The sequence below is a fragment of the Astatotilapia calliptera genome, chromosome 18, assembly GCF_900246225.1.
Source record: "Astatotilapia calliptera chromosome 18, fAstCal1.2, whole genome shotgun sequence".
NCBI lineage: Eukaryota > Metazoa > Chordata > Actinopteri > Cichliformes > Cichlidae > Astatotilapia > Astatotilapia calliptera.
This window is the reverse complement of record NC_039319.1, coordinates 16,279,468-16,298,299: the sequence shown is the minus strand read 5'-3', so window position 1 is coordinate 16,298,299 and position 18,832 is coordinate 16,279,468. Positions and strand designations below refer to the sequence as shown.

The 18,832-nt window shown below is 39.8% G+C and overlaps 2 protein-coding genes across 2 annotated transcripts; one reads left to right on the top strand and one right to left on the bottom strand.

Annotated features, from left to right (window-relative positions):
* Positions 1 to 4,074: 4,074 nt before the first annotated feature.
* On the top strand, positions 4,075 to 9,148 carry rpe65a (retinoid isomerohydrolase RPE65 a). Its single transcript, XM_026150767.1, has 14 exons — positions 4,075 to 4,625; positions 5,017 to 5,099; positions 5,251 to 5,401; positions 5,733 to 5,840; positions 5,990 to 6,131; positions 6,216 to 6,363; positions 6,783 to 6,864; positions 7,197 to 7,329; positions 7,435 to 7,574; positions 7,650 to 7,779; positions 7,872 to 7,986; positions 8,316 to 8,410; positions 8,499 to 8,610; positions 8,719 to 9,148. Exons 1-14 carry the CDS (start codon positions 4,615 to 4,617, stop codon positions 8,862 to 8,864), a joined length of 1,596 nt encoding a protein of 531 aa, XP_026006552.1. The 5' UTR covers positions 4,075 to 4,614; the 3' UTR covers positions 8,865 to 9,148.
* Positions 9,149 to 10,560: 1,412 nt separating this feature from the next.
* Positions 10,561 to 17,524, bottom strand: LOC113011155 (RING finger protein 11-like). Its single transcript, XM_026150560.1, has 3 exons — positions 16,908 to 17,524; positions 16,350 to 16,519; positions 10,561 to 12,648 (listed from the first exon to the last, which is right to left on the bottom strand). Exons 1-3 carry the CDS (start codon positions 17,028 to 17,030, stop codon positions 12,477 to 12,479), a joined length of 465 nt encoding a protein of 154 aa, XP_026006345.1. The 5' UTR covers positions 17,031 to 17,524; the 3' UTR covers positions 10,561 to 12,476.
* Positions 17,525 to 18,832: the final 1,308 nt, after the last annotated feature.

The window sequence follows — 18,832 nt, the reverse complement described above, 5'->3', positions numbered from 1 at the left end:
CACCGGCCAAAGTTTCAAAAGGGTCCAGTTTGCAAGAAATCACAGAGCCTGTCTTCCTCTTCAGGTTATCCAGTCTGCTGGTGTCTCCAGCTCAGATGCTGCTTCCCCCTGCAGAACACAGCAAAGTACAATGTGCTCACTACAACTGAGTGATAGAAAACCTTGAGCACACATTGAAGGATTTCAGTTTCATGGGAAAAAGAGGCTGCTCATCCACTTTTTTTTCACAGCCTCTGTGTCAGTCTTCAAATTCATCCTCTTGTCGTCAGGTACTCATCCACCACATCAACATCTTGACCCGTGTTTGTTGTGGGACATGTCTCTTTGTTCTGAAGTCAAACACCATCGCCACCCCGGATTTGAAGCAGATGATTCCTCCCAGAACTCTCAACAAAATCATCAACTTGTGCTCTGTACTCTTTTTCCTGCTCATCACTAATAGATCCATCCACTCCACAATCAGTCAGAGTATTTCTGTAGGTGGCATGTACTGCCCATCAATAAAACAGACAGTCTCACATACTGCAGCCTACCTGTCAGGTAGTCAGTAATCCATGAGATTGTGGACATGTTTCATCTCTGTCAGTCGCAGCTCCTGGCTTTTGTTACATGAACTCGAGAAATTAAAGATGGTGATCCCCACCTTGCAGTCATTACTATCTAGATGGAAGAAAATATAAAAGTGGGAGTGGTGTGACGACTTGTTTCACTCATGAGTTTAATCTAAAGCAGATATTTTAGACTATGTTTACTGACTTTCAGTAGACTGCGTGGTTTAAATGGCCTCAGCAAGTGGAAGAAGTTGGTGAAGTTGTCTGGAGATGGATCTGATTGGTGATAATAACCTGCAGACTTGACATCTGAACAAACGCCACCGGGGGGATGTAGCTGAGAGCCAGAGGAGGGAAAAGTAACATTGTTTTTTCAATGAAGCTGAAACTATTTTGTTCCAAAGCTTACAACTTCCTCAAAAATGAAAAACTCCAGATCTAAGTCATACTTGCAGTCTCGTGACTTATTCTAAAATCTCACTGATCTGGTTTTGATTTTGAAACATTATCTTACTCTTTCTTTTCTTACAAAATCATTAAATTTAAAATACAAAAAAGAAAAAATATGAAGCCAAATTACTGTCGCAGATCCTCCCTGAGGCCATATTGCGTTTCTAACAGTTTTTTTTAGCTGTGAGATCTCGTTTAAAGACTTCCGGTGTTAACAGCTGAATGAGCGCACTTTGGATTTGGTAAGTTAAATTATTCCAGACACTGCAGCTGTATCAGCATGAACACATTTGCAGTAACAAATCATAGTTATCAGCTGCATCGACTCTTTCCAAAGCTCATCCAGTGTATCTTTTTTATATTTTCACAATGAAATGCAATCACATCCTAAAAAGGCTCTGTTTTAAAAACTCTTTTTAAAACCGACCAGCTTCTCAGCATCGATCCACTCTGTTGCCTGGATAAAATAAGGTGCAGCAACATCATACACTAAAAGATCTCTTTTCAAGCCCAGAGTCTCATTAGGCTGAAATTATAATGAACAGTCTACCACCTGTTTTTCAGTTCAAAGACGAGTACTGTCTCATTTGTATTGGCGATATCATCAAAGACCCTTTGCTGCTTGTGATCGCAGAGATTAAGCTGCTTCACTGTGACTGCATGCTCTAAGGCATCAATCCTCAAAAAATCTCTAATCTTTGCTGTAGTGTGCTCGATATTAGTCCATTTTGATGCTCTGTGCAAACATCGTAAAGCAGTCTGCAGACTGACGGAGGTTAAAAGGTGTTCTTTGTTCTTTGTTTCTTTGCATTTACTTGACTTGTTTGTGGTCTAATCAGCTGTTTGTTTCTTATACTCACTGTTTTGGGTGCTGATTATATTTGATGTGTTACTTGTGCCGACCCCTTAAAGCTGCGATTATCACCGTAGAACTCAGAGATGCTTTGTTTCTTTCCCGAGAGATTATCACAACAATGTTTTGCGTTTCCCATTCATTCAGTTCATGTGTTGGCTGAGGCCGCTACGTCACACAGCAGTGACACAACTCTCTCCTAACGATGTTTTTTCCCCCAGGAGGAACAATACAGCGTTTGTCTTCAGGATAATCCTTTTCACCTGGATTATCGCGGCGCTGAGACAAGCAAGTTAAGGCATTTTGTGCTCAGAGCAAAGAACAACTGGCCACATTTCATCCAAGTAGCATTTTGTATAACAGTCATTGTACAATCCCACCTAATGATGGCAGTGAGGTTTAACTGAAAACATTTCTTATTTTTATTTAGTACTAATGTCCAAAAAGGAAAAAAATAGTGTTAAAGTGCAGATAGCAGTGAGTTTATCTCATTTATTTCATTTCTGGGTCAAAATTACCTGTTTGTTTTCCCCACATACTGACTACTGACTGCAGTCCTGGGATGAGACTACGTAACTACACCATATAGTTCAGTAGCTTGTAGAATCACCTTTAGCAGCAAGTAATTGTTCTCTGTGCGACATTATCAGTTTTTCACACTGTTGTGGAGGAATTTTACGCCACTCTTCTTTACAACGTTGCTTCAGTTCATTGAGGTTTGTGGGCAGCTCTCTAAAGGTCCTGCCACAAAAATTTCACTCAGGTCAAGGTCTGGACTTTGACTGGACCACTACAACATCTTTTTTTCAGCCATTCTGTTGTAGATTTGCTGCTGGGCTTCAGATTATTATACTGTTGCATGACCCAGTTTTGGACAAGGTTTAGCTTTTGAACAGATGGCCTCACATTTGACTGTAGAACACTTTGATATACAGAGAAGTTCATGGTCAACTCAGTGATGAAAGCTGCCCAAGTCCTGTGACTGCAAAACAGCCAAAATCAGCACCCCTCCACCGCTGTGCTACACGGTTAGTATGAGGTGTTTGAGATGATATACGGGACAGCATTCCAGGAGTTTTATGGTTTGTTCAGAGGACACTGAACTAAACTGTGCTACCATGTTCTTTTTACTGCTTCCAAACGGTCTTATACTGCCATGAACTTTAACATTTAACATGCTAACTGAGGCACACAGTCTGACCTTGGGGTCCACTCCTGGGAAAATTGTGGCATTGTGTTAACACATCTCAATGCTCCACACTTGCAAACTGCCAAAACCTTTAACAGAGATGCTCACAGATTACTGATGATCATTTAGAGTTCATTTGATTAGCAGTACCTAGCTTCTACTTACCCTATGTATACTTGAAATTACAAATATATATATATATATATATATATATATATATAAAACACCCAGCACGCCCCTGCGGGCGGTTTATCCTTCAAGCTCGGGTCCTCTACCAGAGGCCTGGGAGCTTGAGGGTCCTGCGCAGTATCTTAGCTGTTCCCAGGACTGCGCTCTTCTGGACAGAGATCTCCGATGTTATTCCCGGGATCTGCTGGAGCCACTCGCCTAGCTTGGGAGTCACCGCACCTAGTGCTCCGATTACCACGGGGACCACCGTTACCTTCACCCTCCACATCCTCTCGAGCTCTTCTCTGAGCCCTTGGTATTTCTCCAGCTTCTCGTGTTCCTTCTTCCTGATATTGCTGTCATTCGGAACCGCTACATCGATCACTACGGCCGTCTTCTTCTGTTTGTCTACCACCACTATGTCCGGTTGGTTAGCCACCACCATTTTGTCCGTCTGTATCTGGAAGTCCCACAGGATCTTAGCTCGGTCATTCTCCACCACCCTTGGGGGCATCTCCCATTTTGACCTCGGGACTTCTAGGTTATACTCGGCACAGATGTTCCTGTACACTATGCCGGCCACTTGGTTATGGCGTTCCATGTATGCCTTGCCTGCTAGCATCTTGCACCCTGCTGTTATGTGCTGGATTGTCTCTGGGGCATCTTTACACAGCCTGCACCTGGGGTCTTGCCTGGTGTGATAGACCCCAGGCAATATATATATATATATATATATATATATATATATATATATATATATACATACATACATACATACATACATACATACATACATACATACATAATTAAAATAGTGAAAGTGTAGTAAATAAACGTTTTGGCACTAATACGGACTGCACTTGGGATAAAAGCTGCAGTTTAGATGAGAAAGGTGTTTGTCTTTATTTCACACAATGTGCAAAACCAGTGTTATGTGGATCAAAGTTCCTACTCTTGATATTTCTTCATAATGGGTAGTTGACCTACATGTTGCATGAGTGCTAAAATAAACTGTCTGTGACTCAGCATAATTTTATCTTAACACATAAATCAGAACAGTTAAAAATAGAAAGAAAAAGAAATCCAACACACAAGCGCAACTCTCTTGCCAAGCATCACTTTTTGCAGTGCATATTCTCTGCAATAAATCCAGGTTGAGAGGTGTAGCCATTGGGTCACCCAAAAGAGGATATTGGCACAATGGGATACTTGTTCCCCATGTGACATGATTGGCTGGGACAAAGCTTTACAGCGCTGATTGCGTAGATTGACTCCGAGGAGGCCCAGATGAATAAATACCTCAAATCCAGTGGGAGATCAGAGGCTTCCAGTTACTAAACCAGTGACCACAGGCTTTTCTTACAGTTTGCTTTTTGTTTTATATTCAACAGCAAAAAGGAACCATGGTCAGCCGGTCAGTTTCTAATGAATTCAATTGTATCTCATATTTCTTATTACATTGAATGACAACCAGGGTAGTATTTTTTTTTTAGTAAATGAACTAAAGAGATTTGTTAGGTGAAAACTGTGATGTTTGTTTCAGTACTTTTTGGAAATTAATGCAATTAATTATTTCGACTTTTGGTAGAGAAATCTTTAACCTAATCCTGTGGTGTTTTTCACAGGATTAGGTAGTCAGGAGCAGGTTGGGTTTCTGACCAAAAACGAGTCATCAGAAATCCTAAAATTACTTAAAGCTGAAAGATATATAATTTTAACCTGCTGAAAACCCATCAGCAATAATTTCTTTGGCAGTGTTTCTTGATGTCTTTGCTCTTTTGTTTTTCTTTTTTTTTTGCTAACAGATTTGAACACCCAGCTGGTGGCTACAGGAAGCTTTTTGAGACATGTGAAGAGCTGTCTGAGACTCTTCCCACAACAGTCACAGGTTTGTTTACATCTTTCAGACAGAAATAGACTAGACACGAAAATAACTCTTTTGACATTTGCATATCGACTGCACTTTTCTGGAAATTTATACTTTCTAGTTTATAACTCAGCACACTGAAAACTTTCTGTGATCCACGTTCATTCTGCAGGCCGGATTCCTTCGTTTCTGAAGGGAAGCCTTCTCCGTCTGGGACCCGGGCTTTTTGAGGTCGGAGATGAACCCTTCTATCACCTCTTCGATGGCCAGGCCCTCATGCACAAATTTGACTTCAAGAATGGCCAGGTCACCTACTTCCGGAAGTAAGGCGGTCATTTATCAGTGTCACATATTGCATTTGAACTGCAGCTGAGTAGCCGGTGCTGTGTGATTTCGTGTGAAACATCATATGTTGCCATAAGACTGGATGGTGTCATGGATTACCTAACACAGTCAAGCCAGTTTGCTCATGTTGAGTCCTGACATGAGATTTTGACTCATAGATACCAAACACATTTGCATGAAACACTCCTGCAAACACATGATTGTTTCGTTTAGCACATTCCCGTCCACTTGCTGCATGTATGGGAAGTCTGAGGGGTAGTCAATGACCCATAAAGTGGATTTTGCATTTTCTCTCTTTCCTCCATTTAGGTTTATCAGGACAGATGCTTATGTGCGAGCCATTACAGAGAAGCGTGTGGTCATTACTGAGTTTGGTACATTCGCATATCCTGATCCCTGCAAGAATATCTTCTCCAGGTTGGTTCCACATGCACACATTTGAGAGCAAATTAGAAATGTCTCAATGTCTTTGCAAATATTTGCAGTATTTTACCTCCAAGTTCCCTTTTTTTTTGTTACAATCCTGTATAGACTGCAGTCTTTTCCTGTTTTTTCTTCGGCTGCAGGTTTTTCACTTACTTCCAAGGTGTTGAGGTCACAGACAACTGCTTGGTGAATGTCTACCCTATTGGTGAGGATTATTATGCTGTAACAGAAACCAACTACATCACTAAAGTCAACACAGATACGCTGGAGACTCTGAAGAAGGTACATCAATAAAGTACATTGAATCTGAGACGAGAGCGAGCAATCTTTTCACCTTTACAGCTTTCGCCTTTATTTTCTGTGCAGGTCGATATGTGCAGCTATGTCAATATTAATGGAGTGACTGCCCACCCTCATATTGAGAGGGACGGTACTGTGTATAACATTGGAAACTGCATGGGGAAAGGAGCATCACTGGCCTACAATATTGTCAGGATCCCACCCACGCAGAAAGGTTTAGATAAACCCCGCATGCAACAATAACACAAACACTTGGTTTTTCATTAAATTCAGTTCATTTTGTACAAAAAATAAGATGGAATTTAAAAAGATGGTTATTTTCCAAATAACATGAATAAGTAAATGTACTTATGATGCTTAATCTACTCTACAATGGCTATTTCTACCTTTTATTAAAAAAAAAAAAAAATATATATATATATATATATATATATATACCCACGGATTAAAATACAACAGTGTGAGTACCCCAGACATAGAAAGTAAGGTTAAAGTGCAAAAATATAAATTATGAAAAAGGTTGTATTTTCTGTCAGTGTAAACATCATATAGATTTTATGAAGTGTTGGACCAAGCAGAGACTTCGAAACAGTGAGTGATCCCTTTAAAACACCACAACTTTTTCTTTTGTAGATAAATCTGATCCGATCGACAAGTCCAAGGTGGTGGTGCAGTTCCCCAGCTATCAGAGATTCAAGCCTTCCTACGTGCACAGGTGTGTCCACATGTCTGTGAGTCTGTGTGCGTGATTCAGTGTTATTTTTGTCCTGCCTCACACTCTGAGATGGGTGCACTTCCCTGAGCCTGGCTCTGTCGGAGATTTCTTCCTCTTAAAAAATGTTTTTCCTTCCCACTGTCGCCCAAGTGATTGCTCACAGGGGGTCTACTGATTGTTTTCTCTGTATTATTGAAGGGTCTCTACCTTACAATATAAAATACCTTACGGCAACTGTTGTTGTCATTTGGAGCTATGTAAGTAAAACTGAACTGAATTGAACTGAATTTAGTTGATGGGTTTTTATTGTTTTGTGTTTTTATCTACTTCAGTTTCGGCAAGACAGACAACTACTTTGTCTTTGTGGAGACTCCTGTGAAAATCAACCTGCTGAAGTTCCTGAGTGCCTGGAGTATCCGTGGCTGCAACTACATGGACTGCTTCGAATCCAATGAGAGCCAAGGAGTAAGGAGCCAAACGAATATCTTTAAATCCACAAAAAACCCACACTGGTGTTTTTGGCTGCTCTTCTTCTATAATCTCATCTGAAGCTCTGATGTTCTCTTGTAGACCCTGTTCCACATTGCCAAGAAAGACCCAGGAGAGTACATCGATCTCAAATTTAAAGGAGCACCTATTGGCATGTTTCATCATATTAATGCCTTCGAGGACCAGGGGTTCATTGTTGTTGACCTTTGTGCTTGGAAAGGGTAACTGAAGCATTCGACCGACCGCATTTGTTTGATCCAGCAAGATTAATGCTGATGAACATTTTTGTGTTGCAGCTTTGAGTTTGTTTACAACTACCTCTGGTTGGCCAACCTGAGGGCTAACTGGGACGAGGTGAAGAAGGCAGCCATGCTCGCCCCCCAGCCGGAGGTGCGCAGATACGTCATTCCCCTGGATGTCCACAAGGTGAGCACCTTTCTCTTTCATCAGACTGATAAAATCTTCTACAAACAAATGCAAGGTTTGGTTGTTCTGACCATGATCTGGATTTGATGTAGGAGGAGCAGGGGAAGAATCTGGTGAGCCTGCCGTACACCACAGCTACAGCCACCATGTACGCTGATGGGTCGACTTGGCTTGAGCCTGAGGTGCTGTTCTCCAGTCCTCACCAAGGTGACAATGCAGTTATTTTTCAAGAAGATATTTTTAGACTTTACTGAATGATTGAGTTGTGCATTGGTTTGCACTGTTGCCTCACAGCAAGAAGGTGCTGGGTTTGATTCTAGTGTGGGGCCTTTCTGCGTGGACTATGAGTACAAACATCCAAAAAGCATACACAGGGTGGCTGACTGTAGGTGTGAAGGTTAGCATATCTGTTCAGGGTGTAGCCTTCCTCTTGCTCTATGACAGCTCCACCCTCAATCGCAACCCTAAATAGGGTAAGTGGACAAAAAGGGATGAATGGCTACTGAGTGATCTTTTGTTATTCTTTGGTTTTGTAGCTTTTGAGTTTCCTCAGATTAACTACAAGAGGTATGGCGGCAAGAATTACACATACGCCTATGCCCTGGGTCTCAACCACTTCATACCAGACAGGGTAAGAGACTAGAGCAGCAGATTTCAGACTGTGAGTGTAGAAAAAAAATTTTTTTTGGTTGATTTTTTTTCTTTTGATTTCTGTGTAGATCTGCAAGTTGAACGTGAAGACCAAGGAGACCTGGGTATGGCAGGAGCCCGACTCCTACCCCTCAGAGCCGTTGTTTGTACAGACTCCTGATGCTGTCGATGAGGATGACGGTAAGTCTACAGCAGTTAAAGTATAATGTTCCATGCAGTGTGTTTTAACAATTACTTGTATTGTAAGAAGTAATTTTTAAGCAAGGCTGGTGTTTGCTGTCCCCACAGGTGTGCTGCTTACCATTGTTGCAGCTCCCGGTGCCCAGAGACCAGCGTACCTCCTCATCCTCAACGCCAAGGATCTTTCTGAGGTTGCCAGGGCAGAGGTGGAGTGCACTATTCCCGTCACCTTTCATGGGATGTACAAACCCTAATGATTCGTGACTCTGCATATTTCTCTGTGACCAGCTGCCACTCATTATTAGAACAATGGCACAAACTGATCATTGTGTCGAGCTGTTTTTGAGAAAGTGATTGCATGTCCTCCTTTGCAGGCAGCGTAGGCTGCTGGATGCCTTCTGAGCCATGATAATAAATCTCAACTAAAATGTCTAAGCTTGAACTGTCAGTACTGGTAAAGAAAAAAAGGATCTGTTCACATGATTTTTCATATAAATGGGTCATGGATGCAAAAATAAATGCGTAACTATCAATGCAATTCTTATTTTGTGTTGATCTGTTACACCATGTTCATTTGCTACTCACAGAGTGACAAAGTATTTTGCCTTTCATCTGAGGTTTAAGTTCTCTGTTGTATTGCGTTGCTTCTTTCAAATTTTTGAGCAACACTGCATTCCTGCCAGCTCCACGACTGCCTACTGAGACAAAAAGACTTTGTTTTTTATTTATGAGGGAGGAGTAAATCAAGCATTCTCTCAGTAAGCGATGCATATACGAGCAGTTCAACTAATCCTTCAGCCTAAACTCTTGAGGCATTAGTACAATTTTAATATGTTGCCACACAAAAATCTCATTATGGTCGCAAACGAATAGGGGACCTTTCCACGTCTGTCCTCGTGTTTGTCAAAGTTGTTTGAGTTTTAATCTAAAAACAGTAAAGGCACGCAGATCTTGCAGCACTGCAAAGCTGATTAACTGTGTCGGTTCTTATATCTGAGGAAACAAAGCGCATGTTGCAATGTATTCGTCTCAAAAGGTGCTTAAGAAATGGACGCGCAGCCTTTATATGCCACATTTTATCGTACTTAAAACAAGGATTTAAATTTGTGGTTTTTGCAATTGTAATTCCAATCTCAGATATTTGAGCGTCACATATAGAAACGCTTGAAACGGGCACCAACCGTGCTCATGTTTTCCTCGGCAGCTGATGCAAGCGGAGGAAACAAAGTGGCTTTGCCTGAGTTGCTACATCAGTCAAATCACACAGCGCTCATTATGTAGTCACGTTCTCCACTCCACTGCCAGATTTGAGGATTGCATTAATGAAAAAGCTCAAAAGGAGTGTTTTTGCTTTTGTGTTTTCTGTAATCTCTTACTTTGGTAATCACAGGGCTACAAATCTGCCCCATTATTTAGCCACTTCACTGGCTGATGTGAGCAGTTTCGGGGTAAGTCAATGGATGCTTCTGTGGTAATAAACCAAAACCGCATATCATTTTCAATTTTTTAATTATTATTATTATTTTATTTACACAAAGGGTCCTTAGCCATCCAAAAAAACAAAACAAAAGAAGATTATAAAGAAATATTCATGAAAACACAGCAAAGGAAAGCTCAGTGAAAAAGATGATCTCAGGTTTAACTGTCACACCATGAGAGAAAAAAAACTCTCACACTCTGAAAATTCAGCCAGGACAGGTTTGCACGACCAGACAGTACCAAACAGCTGGATACTTCAATACAAGATGGGTTTTACACACATAACAGAAAATGTGAAAGAGACACCGACACCACCACCACCAAAACAGCACAAGTAAAAAGTAAAGCAATAAATGTAACGTCTACTACAGAAATAAAGACAATAATGCGCAACAAAACAAAAAAGAAATGTGATCAATATTTGTGTAGAATTTAAAACTGTATTCATGTAGATTCAGAATTAACCAGCTATGCCACACAATGCTTCTTTATTAAAGGAACAGTTCAACATTATTTGCTTAGAGACAAAGGTTATCTCTGTTAGGGATGAAGCTGGATTAGGGAATGCAATTAGCTTAGCATAAAGCGTGGGAACAGCTCACCCGGCTCTGTCTACAGAGCACAAAAACCACAATAAAATTAAATCATGAAACAACTTCAATCTTGTTTGTTCATCTTCAGATGGAAACAAATGATGATGGTGAACATGCTGGTGTGGGTTTGGACTTCGGTGAGATCCAGGTTAGAACGTTCTCCCTCTGTATTTAAAATGTTGTTGATCTCTTACTTTCTGTCACAAACACACTTTTTAAATCGGTGGTGCTCATATTAACTATGGAGAAAAGCTTCATTTAATGAAGAATATGTGGGTGTTACACCCGAGTCAGACTCAGTCTGCTCTAGAGGCTTGGTTTCAAGCATTTTTTCTACTCTTGGATCTGTATGAAGTCGGCGAGAGCAGATTTTTTAATACAGTCACGTGCACGGCTGCAGCTGCGACCACACAAGCCACAAACACGTGCTGTAAATACCTTTTGTTCTAAAGGGCCAGCCAATCAGAATCCTGCAAAGTTACTCTATAAAGAAAACCCCCAAATAATCATTTGGAGCTGGAAATTAGTCCAATCAGAAATCATTAATAGAGCTATGAGAAATTAAAAATTCTTCTCAACAAGAATTTGAAGAAGCTTTAATGTCAAACCATTCCTTTAAAGCTGAGCAAGCCTCTGTCCCTTCAATTACACACACACAAAGAAAAAAAGATCAAAGAAATTGCACAAAACCATGAATCACAGATTTCATGAAATGCGTGTTTAGGATTACTTCAATGTGATAAGTGACTACTGACGGCTTTAAAAACATCCTTATCAGCTATATAACTTTTGCATCTCAGGAGATAAAAGGAATGAAGTATTGATAGTGCAAGGTTATAATGTACATATATTAATATACTGTTTTACATAATGACCTAGGAGTAAAGTGCAAATCTCTGGATCAGATGAAGAGTGTGTGCAAGCGCTTCTAATTTCCACTGACTGATCCACCTGCCCATGCACAAATGAGCCCTTTACACTGGCCGTCAGCTACAACACATCGTCTGGTCAAACATTACAAAACTCTACTTTGTTTTCCCTTGAATTCAAAATATATTTTTAGAGGAACGGCTAAAGACACATATGAAGTAGTTTTGATATAAGTAAAGTACACCACTGTATACTTTTACACTTTGGGTGACTTCTGTAAAGTGTTTTCTTTTTGTAATCGTGTTTGGCTTCTTCTCTACACCAACAGTGTAAATGTCAGCAGTGTATTCCCACATATCCAAAGGGCAGGGCTACTTTAATGTGTTTAACAGATCAATATGTTTGAAAGGTCTTCTTTACTGTTGCCAACACATATCTGGCAAATCATCCGAGCATTTTCATCAATAATTTGTTTACCAAATTATTCATTTAAGTCGTGATCAGTGATGAATAAAGGTGCTGGCCGATGGGGAGAACGCCACTGAGACCCGCTCGAGTGGAAACGCAGTCACCAAACAGCTCTTTTAGACACAAATGCCACATGCTCGCTGTTAGCGGCAAAGCTGGAGAGTGCCTAGGCATGACAGAAACACAGAAACACAACCATGCAGGGTCGCTGGGACACCTGTCTTTTACCGACTTGTGTAACAGATGTTTAAGACCAGCTCAATCTGGAATCAGACCAGGGGTATGAAAGGCCAACGTTAGGTGAGTGGGAAACTTTTAAAGTGCAAGACAAAAGCCAACACTTTCATTTTTTTTCTTTCAGCTCCTCTCACTCTATAAGAGGGCAGCTGCTGGGTTTTGGGAGCTGGAGGGGGTCGTGTTTGATATATCGATTCGGTTGAAGAAGGGATGGAAAATTCAGTTGGTCTCGTAGGTGGAGAGCAGGGCAGCATCCACAGGCTCCATGCAGGAGGGGCAGGTGAAGGATCTCATAAGCCAATCATCTATACAGTCCATATGGTAGATGTGCATACATGGCAAGAACCGGATGGGGTCCCCATAAACAAAGTCCAGCATACAGATCACGCATCTGAAAACAGATAAAACAGTCCGCGTAAACACACGACAGCAGAAATCTTCTCAGACTTTCTACATGAAGTGTTCTCCTAAACCTGAAATTATTCATGCTTTAATGTAGCGCAGTTACATGTTATCAATTCATCATTGACTGTTTAATAATAAAATGTCAAAATATTCTCCATTTATACCCTCTGATTTTCAGCTCTAAGTCACTGGAAGTTGTGACGAGACAGACCCAGCGCTCATTCTAATCTACTTTGTTTGATCAGTCTAACTAAAACAATTACACAGCTTATGATTTTACAGATCCAATTTATAGTCAGTAGTTAATCATTAACCCGTAAAAATGTCCACACAACTAAAGGTTGATTTAGACTTTGCGTTGAATTGGGGATTTATTCAGTGGTAAATCTAAGGCATTAACCTGATCTGCACCCTAGAAATTGAACTACACATGTCTGTTCAATACAGTCAAATAATCCTCTGCGTATCCAGCTACTTTTTCACCACTGTTTTTAAATGTATCAGTGAGAGAATAATATTCATAGCATTAGTATAAGGAATAATAATCACCAACATAAGCATCAACATAAGCATGCTCTCCTGGAGGGAGATTACTGAAACCATTGGGATGGATGTGAGGGAATGCACAAAGAAGTGGGAAAACTACAGGGACAAAAATGTTTATCCCCCCCTAAAAAACCTGACCACAACAAAGAGCAGAGACCCAGGAGGGAAAGAAGTCCCAGCATTTTATTTGTTTCGGTTGGCTGGCACTGCATGTACACTGCCGGGACACATCACATGGCTTTTAACACACAATGAACCACACACAAGAATAACTGTCAGCAACAGTGTCGGCCCCTCACGAACATTATATTACAGGTTCTAAAAAAGACTTCCCACAGGTATCCGAAATCAATTGTCGGTTATTATAGTTTTGTATTTTCTAATTAGATTTTATTTTATTTCGCTTTGACTCTTTGTTTTCAACTAATTTTATCCACGGTACGTTTCCAGATTGGATTTGTTCGTTTCAGTTTGGTTTTTAAATTCATTTCAGTCTCATTTTCAGTCCTTTTAAAGCTACGTACAACTGCTCTCTTATTGTCCCCAATGGGTCACCACAGTGGATGGATCCACATGTTTGATTTGGCACAGATTTTACAACAGATGCCCTTCCTGATGTAAACCTCCCATTTACCCATGCTTGGGAACAGCACAGGCAGTGCACTAGCTTTTGACCCTCTGTTTGTGTCTTCCTCTGGTTTCAAACTGGGGCTCTTTCATGAGTAAGAATAACATGTTAACCAGTACACCATGGAGACACTAGACATTTAAAATGTTTCTATCCTTGCCCAGTCACTTAAACACATTATGCTTGCTTATGTACAACAGCAGTTATGAAAAAAAAAAACCCATAATGCTTATTTATTAGAACAATACCTGGTGTAAGGTTTATGTCACAGCTGCCCAAAATTAACAGTATTGGTAACTACCAAAAATTATTTTCATGTTTCTATAATGGTTAATCTATAAATATAACCAAACTCTTTAGCCAAAATAATATTTATAATGTTAAGATATAAAAACTGTTATTATCCAAGAATTTTCAAATATATCATTTTACAGAAATGCAGGAAAAAAAACAGCAAAGCACATCATTATTATTATTATTATTATTATTATTATTATTATTATTATTATTTGACTAAAATGGCGAACCACGTTTACCCATTTACTTATTTATTCATAGTTAGTTGTATTCTTCATGTTATGCTTGATAGACTTCTGACTTGCCAGAAGTACTGTGTGTCGGTTCAAACGGATATAAAATTTAGCGTATTTGCTTAATAAATAACTATCGGTTTTGGTTTTGAATGGCTAAACAGTAAAAAGCGACGTGTAACCTCATGGTGTGGACACTAACGTGGAAGAAACCGATACTCCTGCTGCTAGTGCTGGCACAGTGTGTGTTGCAATTTTATAAATGGCACAAAATTACATTTAAAAGGTGATTTAACTAACAAGGTACCTGTTTAACAGTTTCATACATCTTGTAAAAAATAAACAAAATATTTGTTTGGCCAATGTTTAACTTTGTTCAATCAAAGTGTGCTCAATTTAAAGGTTTTCTGAGCCATTTATGTTTTTTTGAATAGCCTAATTTTTTTCTCTTGTGATGGGAAGGTTAAGTATAGGCCAATAATCTTTGTCGAAGATGTTTTGTCTACATTGGAGTGAATGTTGCTCATTTTGCTGACGAAGATGAATAAGAGAAAAGGATCAAGTAACAACATCTATATTTGCCCTATGAAAAGATTTTTATTCAAAAATTTGGTTTTTTGGTTGCTTTCAGGCTGAATCAACTTCTGTTTTTATATGTTACCTCTCCAAAAAAATCCATTCACGTGGCACTTTTGTTATGAGCATACATAGTGTTGTTTTTTTTTTTTGCCATGATATAAATGTGTGGCTATACAACACAACTTCCTGCCAAAATACTAGTGAATCATGTCTTTTTGCAACAACAGTTATCTTTTGACCTCTACAGTGGCATCAGCAGTTGTGTTGTGTGTACTCTGTGGGTTTCACCAACCCAACTGTCAAAAAGATCCCACAACTGTCTGTAGATTCCTTTGTTTTTCCAATCCTATAAAAAGTTATAGGTTTTCTGGGTGTATGTGGTGTCATCAGATTTGTTCTACACAATGTCAATCAAACCTGGAAACAGCAGGTAAGCCACCTGTCAAAACTGGGGTTAAACACACCGAAACTTCAACTAGCTGTAGCCATGTGCCCTGGGTGTTTTGAAACACACTTCACAGCAGTGTTTCAAAACATCTGCACTTTGAACGCTTGACACAACATCAAAACTTCTAACTGTGCAGCTTCCTTACACACATTCCCAATCACATGAAGCAAAAACTAATGTACACAACAATTAATACTAACGCTTCTTAACTCGCTTTTTAATTTTTGAAACATAGCTCATTTCTAAAATTCCAATGCTGTCTAGCCCACGAGGTATAATAGCAGTCTGCTAACAGCTACTTAGGAGCTCTGTCACTGGGTTTAACAGCAGTAAAGAGACAGATGGGGGATAAACTAAAGAGACCAGAGATGCTCTAAAAAACCTGGGACCAAAAGAGGAAGTTTTTCAGTTTTGAAAATGGACTGTGGTTTTGCTTCATTTCTGGTCACTGTTACTATGTTGGACACAACAGGGAACCAGCTGAGTTAAAGGAAACATGTTACTTAAGGCTAACAGATGTTTTAACAGATGACAGAGTAATTTGTGCCACAAAAGTTGAAAGAATAAGTACAAATGCAGTTTGTTTTCAAGCTAATGAGCCAGATTTTGCTTTTGTTTGAAAACAGCTGCAACATCACATCTGACCTAAACAGAGTTTACTTCATACCCTCAGATTTTTACGTTTATTGTTTATGTTTTACTATATCTAACCTATAATATATATACATTTCAGACAGAATAATTTGCTATTATAAGGACACACTCCTGCATTAATAATAACAATAGTGTGACACACTGTGAAACAGCCAAACTCCTAAACAACTTTGTTACGATGTACTCCTGAGAAGCAACCAGCCTGAGATCCAAAATGTCTATTCAGTTCTTAGGTTAAAAAAACGCAACCGCACCCCTGCTTTTTGTAAGCTCATCATATTTCAGAAATGTAAAATGCTCACTCTCTGATCTTCTTCTCTGAGCCGTCTTGCCCTCCATCATAAACGCCCTTAGGGAGGTGCTGGATCAGGCCAATGCGCTGAGCTATGCGGATCTGCTCTTCTTCTGTCAGCTGGGTGACCAGACGAGCCTGGCTGGGTGTAGGATGGTACATGGGCATGTGAGCCTGCTCCTGGTAGCACAAACAGGAAAACAACAATATGAAACCAAAACATGTGCTTCCCCCTATAAGCTAACTGTGTGCCTGAAGAAAGTGGTCAGACTAGATTAGGCTCTGTGCTGGGATAAGGTGAATAATGCAGCAGCTGTCTGGTTTGACAACTTTTGATAAATGCCTTCTGTTAACACATACTAAACGTATGATTACTTCTCAAAGGGCCACAGATATGAAACTGAGTTATCCTTTGTTATCACCACCTACTGCATGTTAGCGTGTATGTTCTAAACTGACATTAACCTCACAAACTATGATGTTACTCATGTGTCGGGCATGTTCCGCTCCCCTCCCCCGGCCCTTTTGGATTAAAGCACCTGGAAGTTGAGACTGAGCAGCTGCTCACCTGGTAGGGCGGAGGTGGCTCCAGGTCCGGGTCTGTCCCGTCACCGAAACTAGCCCTGTCTGACTGGGATTCGTGGAGCAAAGAAATGTCGTCTGCTGTAGGAGACTTGAGACAGTTACCCATGTCGTCGTGTCCTTTCCTGACCCACGCCAACAAACAAGATATTTGCTGCTAAAGTTGCCCCCCTTGGCTGTTTACTTTCTACACCACAAACTGTTTAGTTACTGTTCAGCTAACTACCGCTGTGGGCACTCTTTACATGCTTATCCGTATAAAACTCCTAAGTAAAAGTTAAATACTAATAGTCTCTCTTCATGTTTAGTTGGACCTCCACCTGAAAAACAAAACAAAGAACTCCCCTCGCTAACGGCAGCTAGCAGCTGAGCTAGCTACTATTACGCTAGCCAATTGGGCGACTTCCTCTATAAGTATCGCTCATTCCTGTGTAAGACTCGCAGTCTCTGCAAAATATCTACTTCAGCTGTAACTTTAGCCGAGTTACTCAGCTGTCTGGGTGTCTGAATGTACAGACATTTCCGCCCTTTAACTTCGTGAGTATTATTTAACAGTTTGCTTCCTTGCTAGCTCTTTCTTCAGCCAAAGGATATGTTATCAGTCCGTTTCATATGACGTAGGTTGTAGTTCTGCATGCTGATTGGACATAAAGCCAAAGAAAAATAGAGCCAAAAAAATAAATAACTGTTAAAAAGTATTTCTAAATATTTAATCTCTACAAAAAAGACTACATTAATATGAAGGAATACTTATAGAGTATTACAAGTATATAAATAACATTTTTTGAGCAGATAATTACATTTAAAGTCCTGCTTAGAAGCTAATGATTTCACTTTCCACACAGCTAACACTGTAATTCATTGCAAAAAATCTAATTTCCAGTTTTGGTCACATGTTATAAAAATAGTCCGGAATAGTTTGGACTGTATACAATGTGCATTATACATTTTTTACATTATACTTTCTTTTTTTTTAAATACATAAGTTAGATTTTAGAGCACAATGTTTAGTTCATGACTTTTTAGCTGTGTTACAGCCTTCTCGTCTCTGGCTATTTAAACCTCATCTGAAGCTGAAATTAGGTAATATGTCAAATAGTTAGGGGAGGGGTTGGGAACATTGCTGATACATCTGGGTGCACCTTTTTCCACATGTAAGGTGTTAACAAGTTATTTGTTATCCAGAAGGGGGTTTTGTTTGTTTGTTTTTTTCATTTGTTAGTTGCATTTTAAATGATTGTATTTCACGTGTGCACATGATTAAATGTCTCACATGACATTTAGTCATTTGGGACTAGGTAACAGACTTGTGGAACAACTACAGAGAAACTTTTCCTGATAATATTTCTTAACTTTCTCTGAAGTAAGTTTTTGTAAGGATATAACTTTAGCAGTAATATTTTCCGCAGTGTTTGGACTGGTGCTTCTAATAAACTGAGTGCACCTATTCAAACCCTTCTTTCACTCTCTGACCTCTTTACAGCCTCCCTTTCACCAGACTCTCTATTTGCAAACACTGACTTTATAATATATACACAGGAGACCCCATTATTACATTTCATAGTGACTCAGAGAGAAAAATAATCAATGCACCAAAGAGAAAATCAATTTTGGGGGTGAGGCTAGCTTTTGCTAGCTCAAACAGTACTGTGCAAAAGTCTTGAGTTACCTGTTATTTCTTTATATTTTGCTTCCAAGAATCCCAGACCTCCTTCTAATTTTTAAAGTAGTCTTGAACAATAGATCATCGGGCTTTTCAAAGGTCTTTCAAAGTTTGTCTTTGGATATTGGCCAAGGATATTGGTGGGAGTCCAAGGCAATAAACTCGGGTAACACTTTATAATACGGCCTGCGACTAAGAATGTTATTCCCTTGTAATCAAATGGAATTCCAGTGTATTTGATTTGAAAT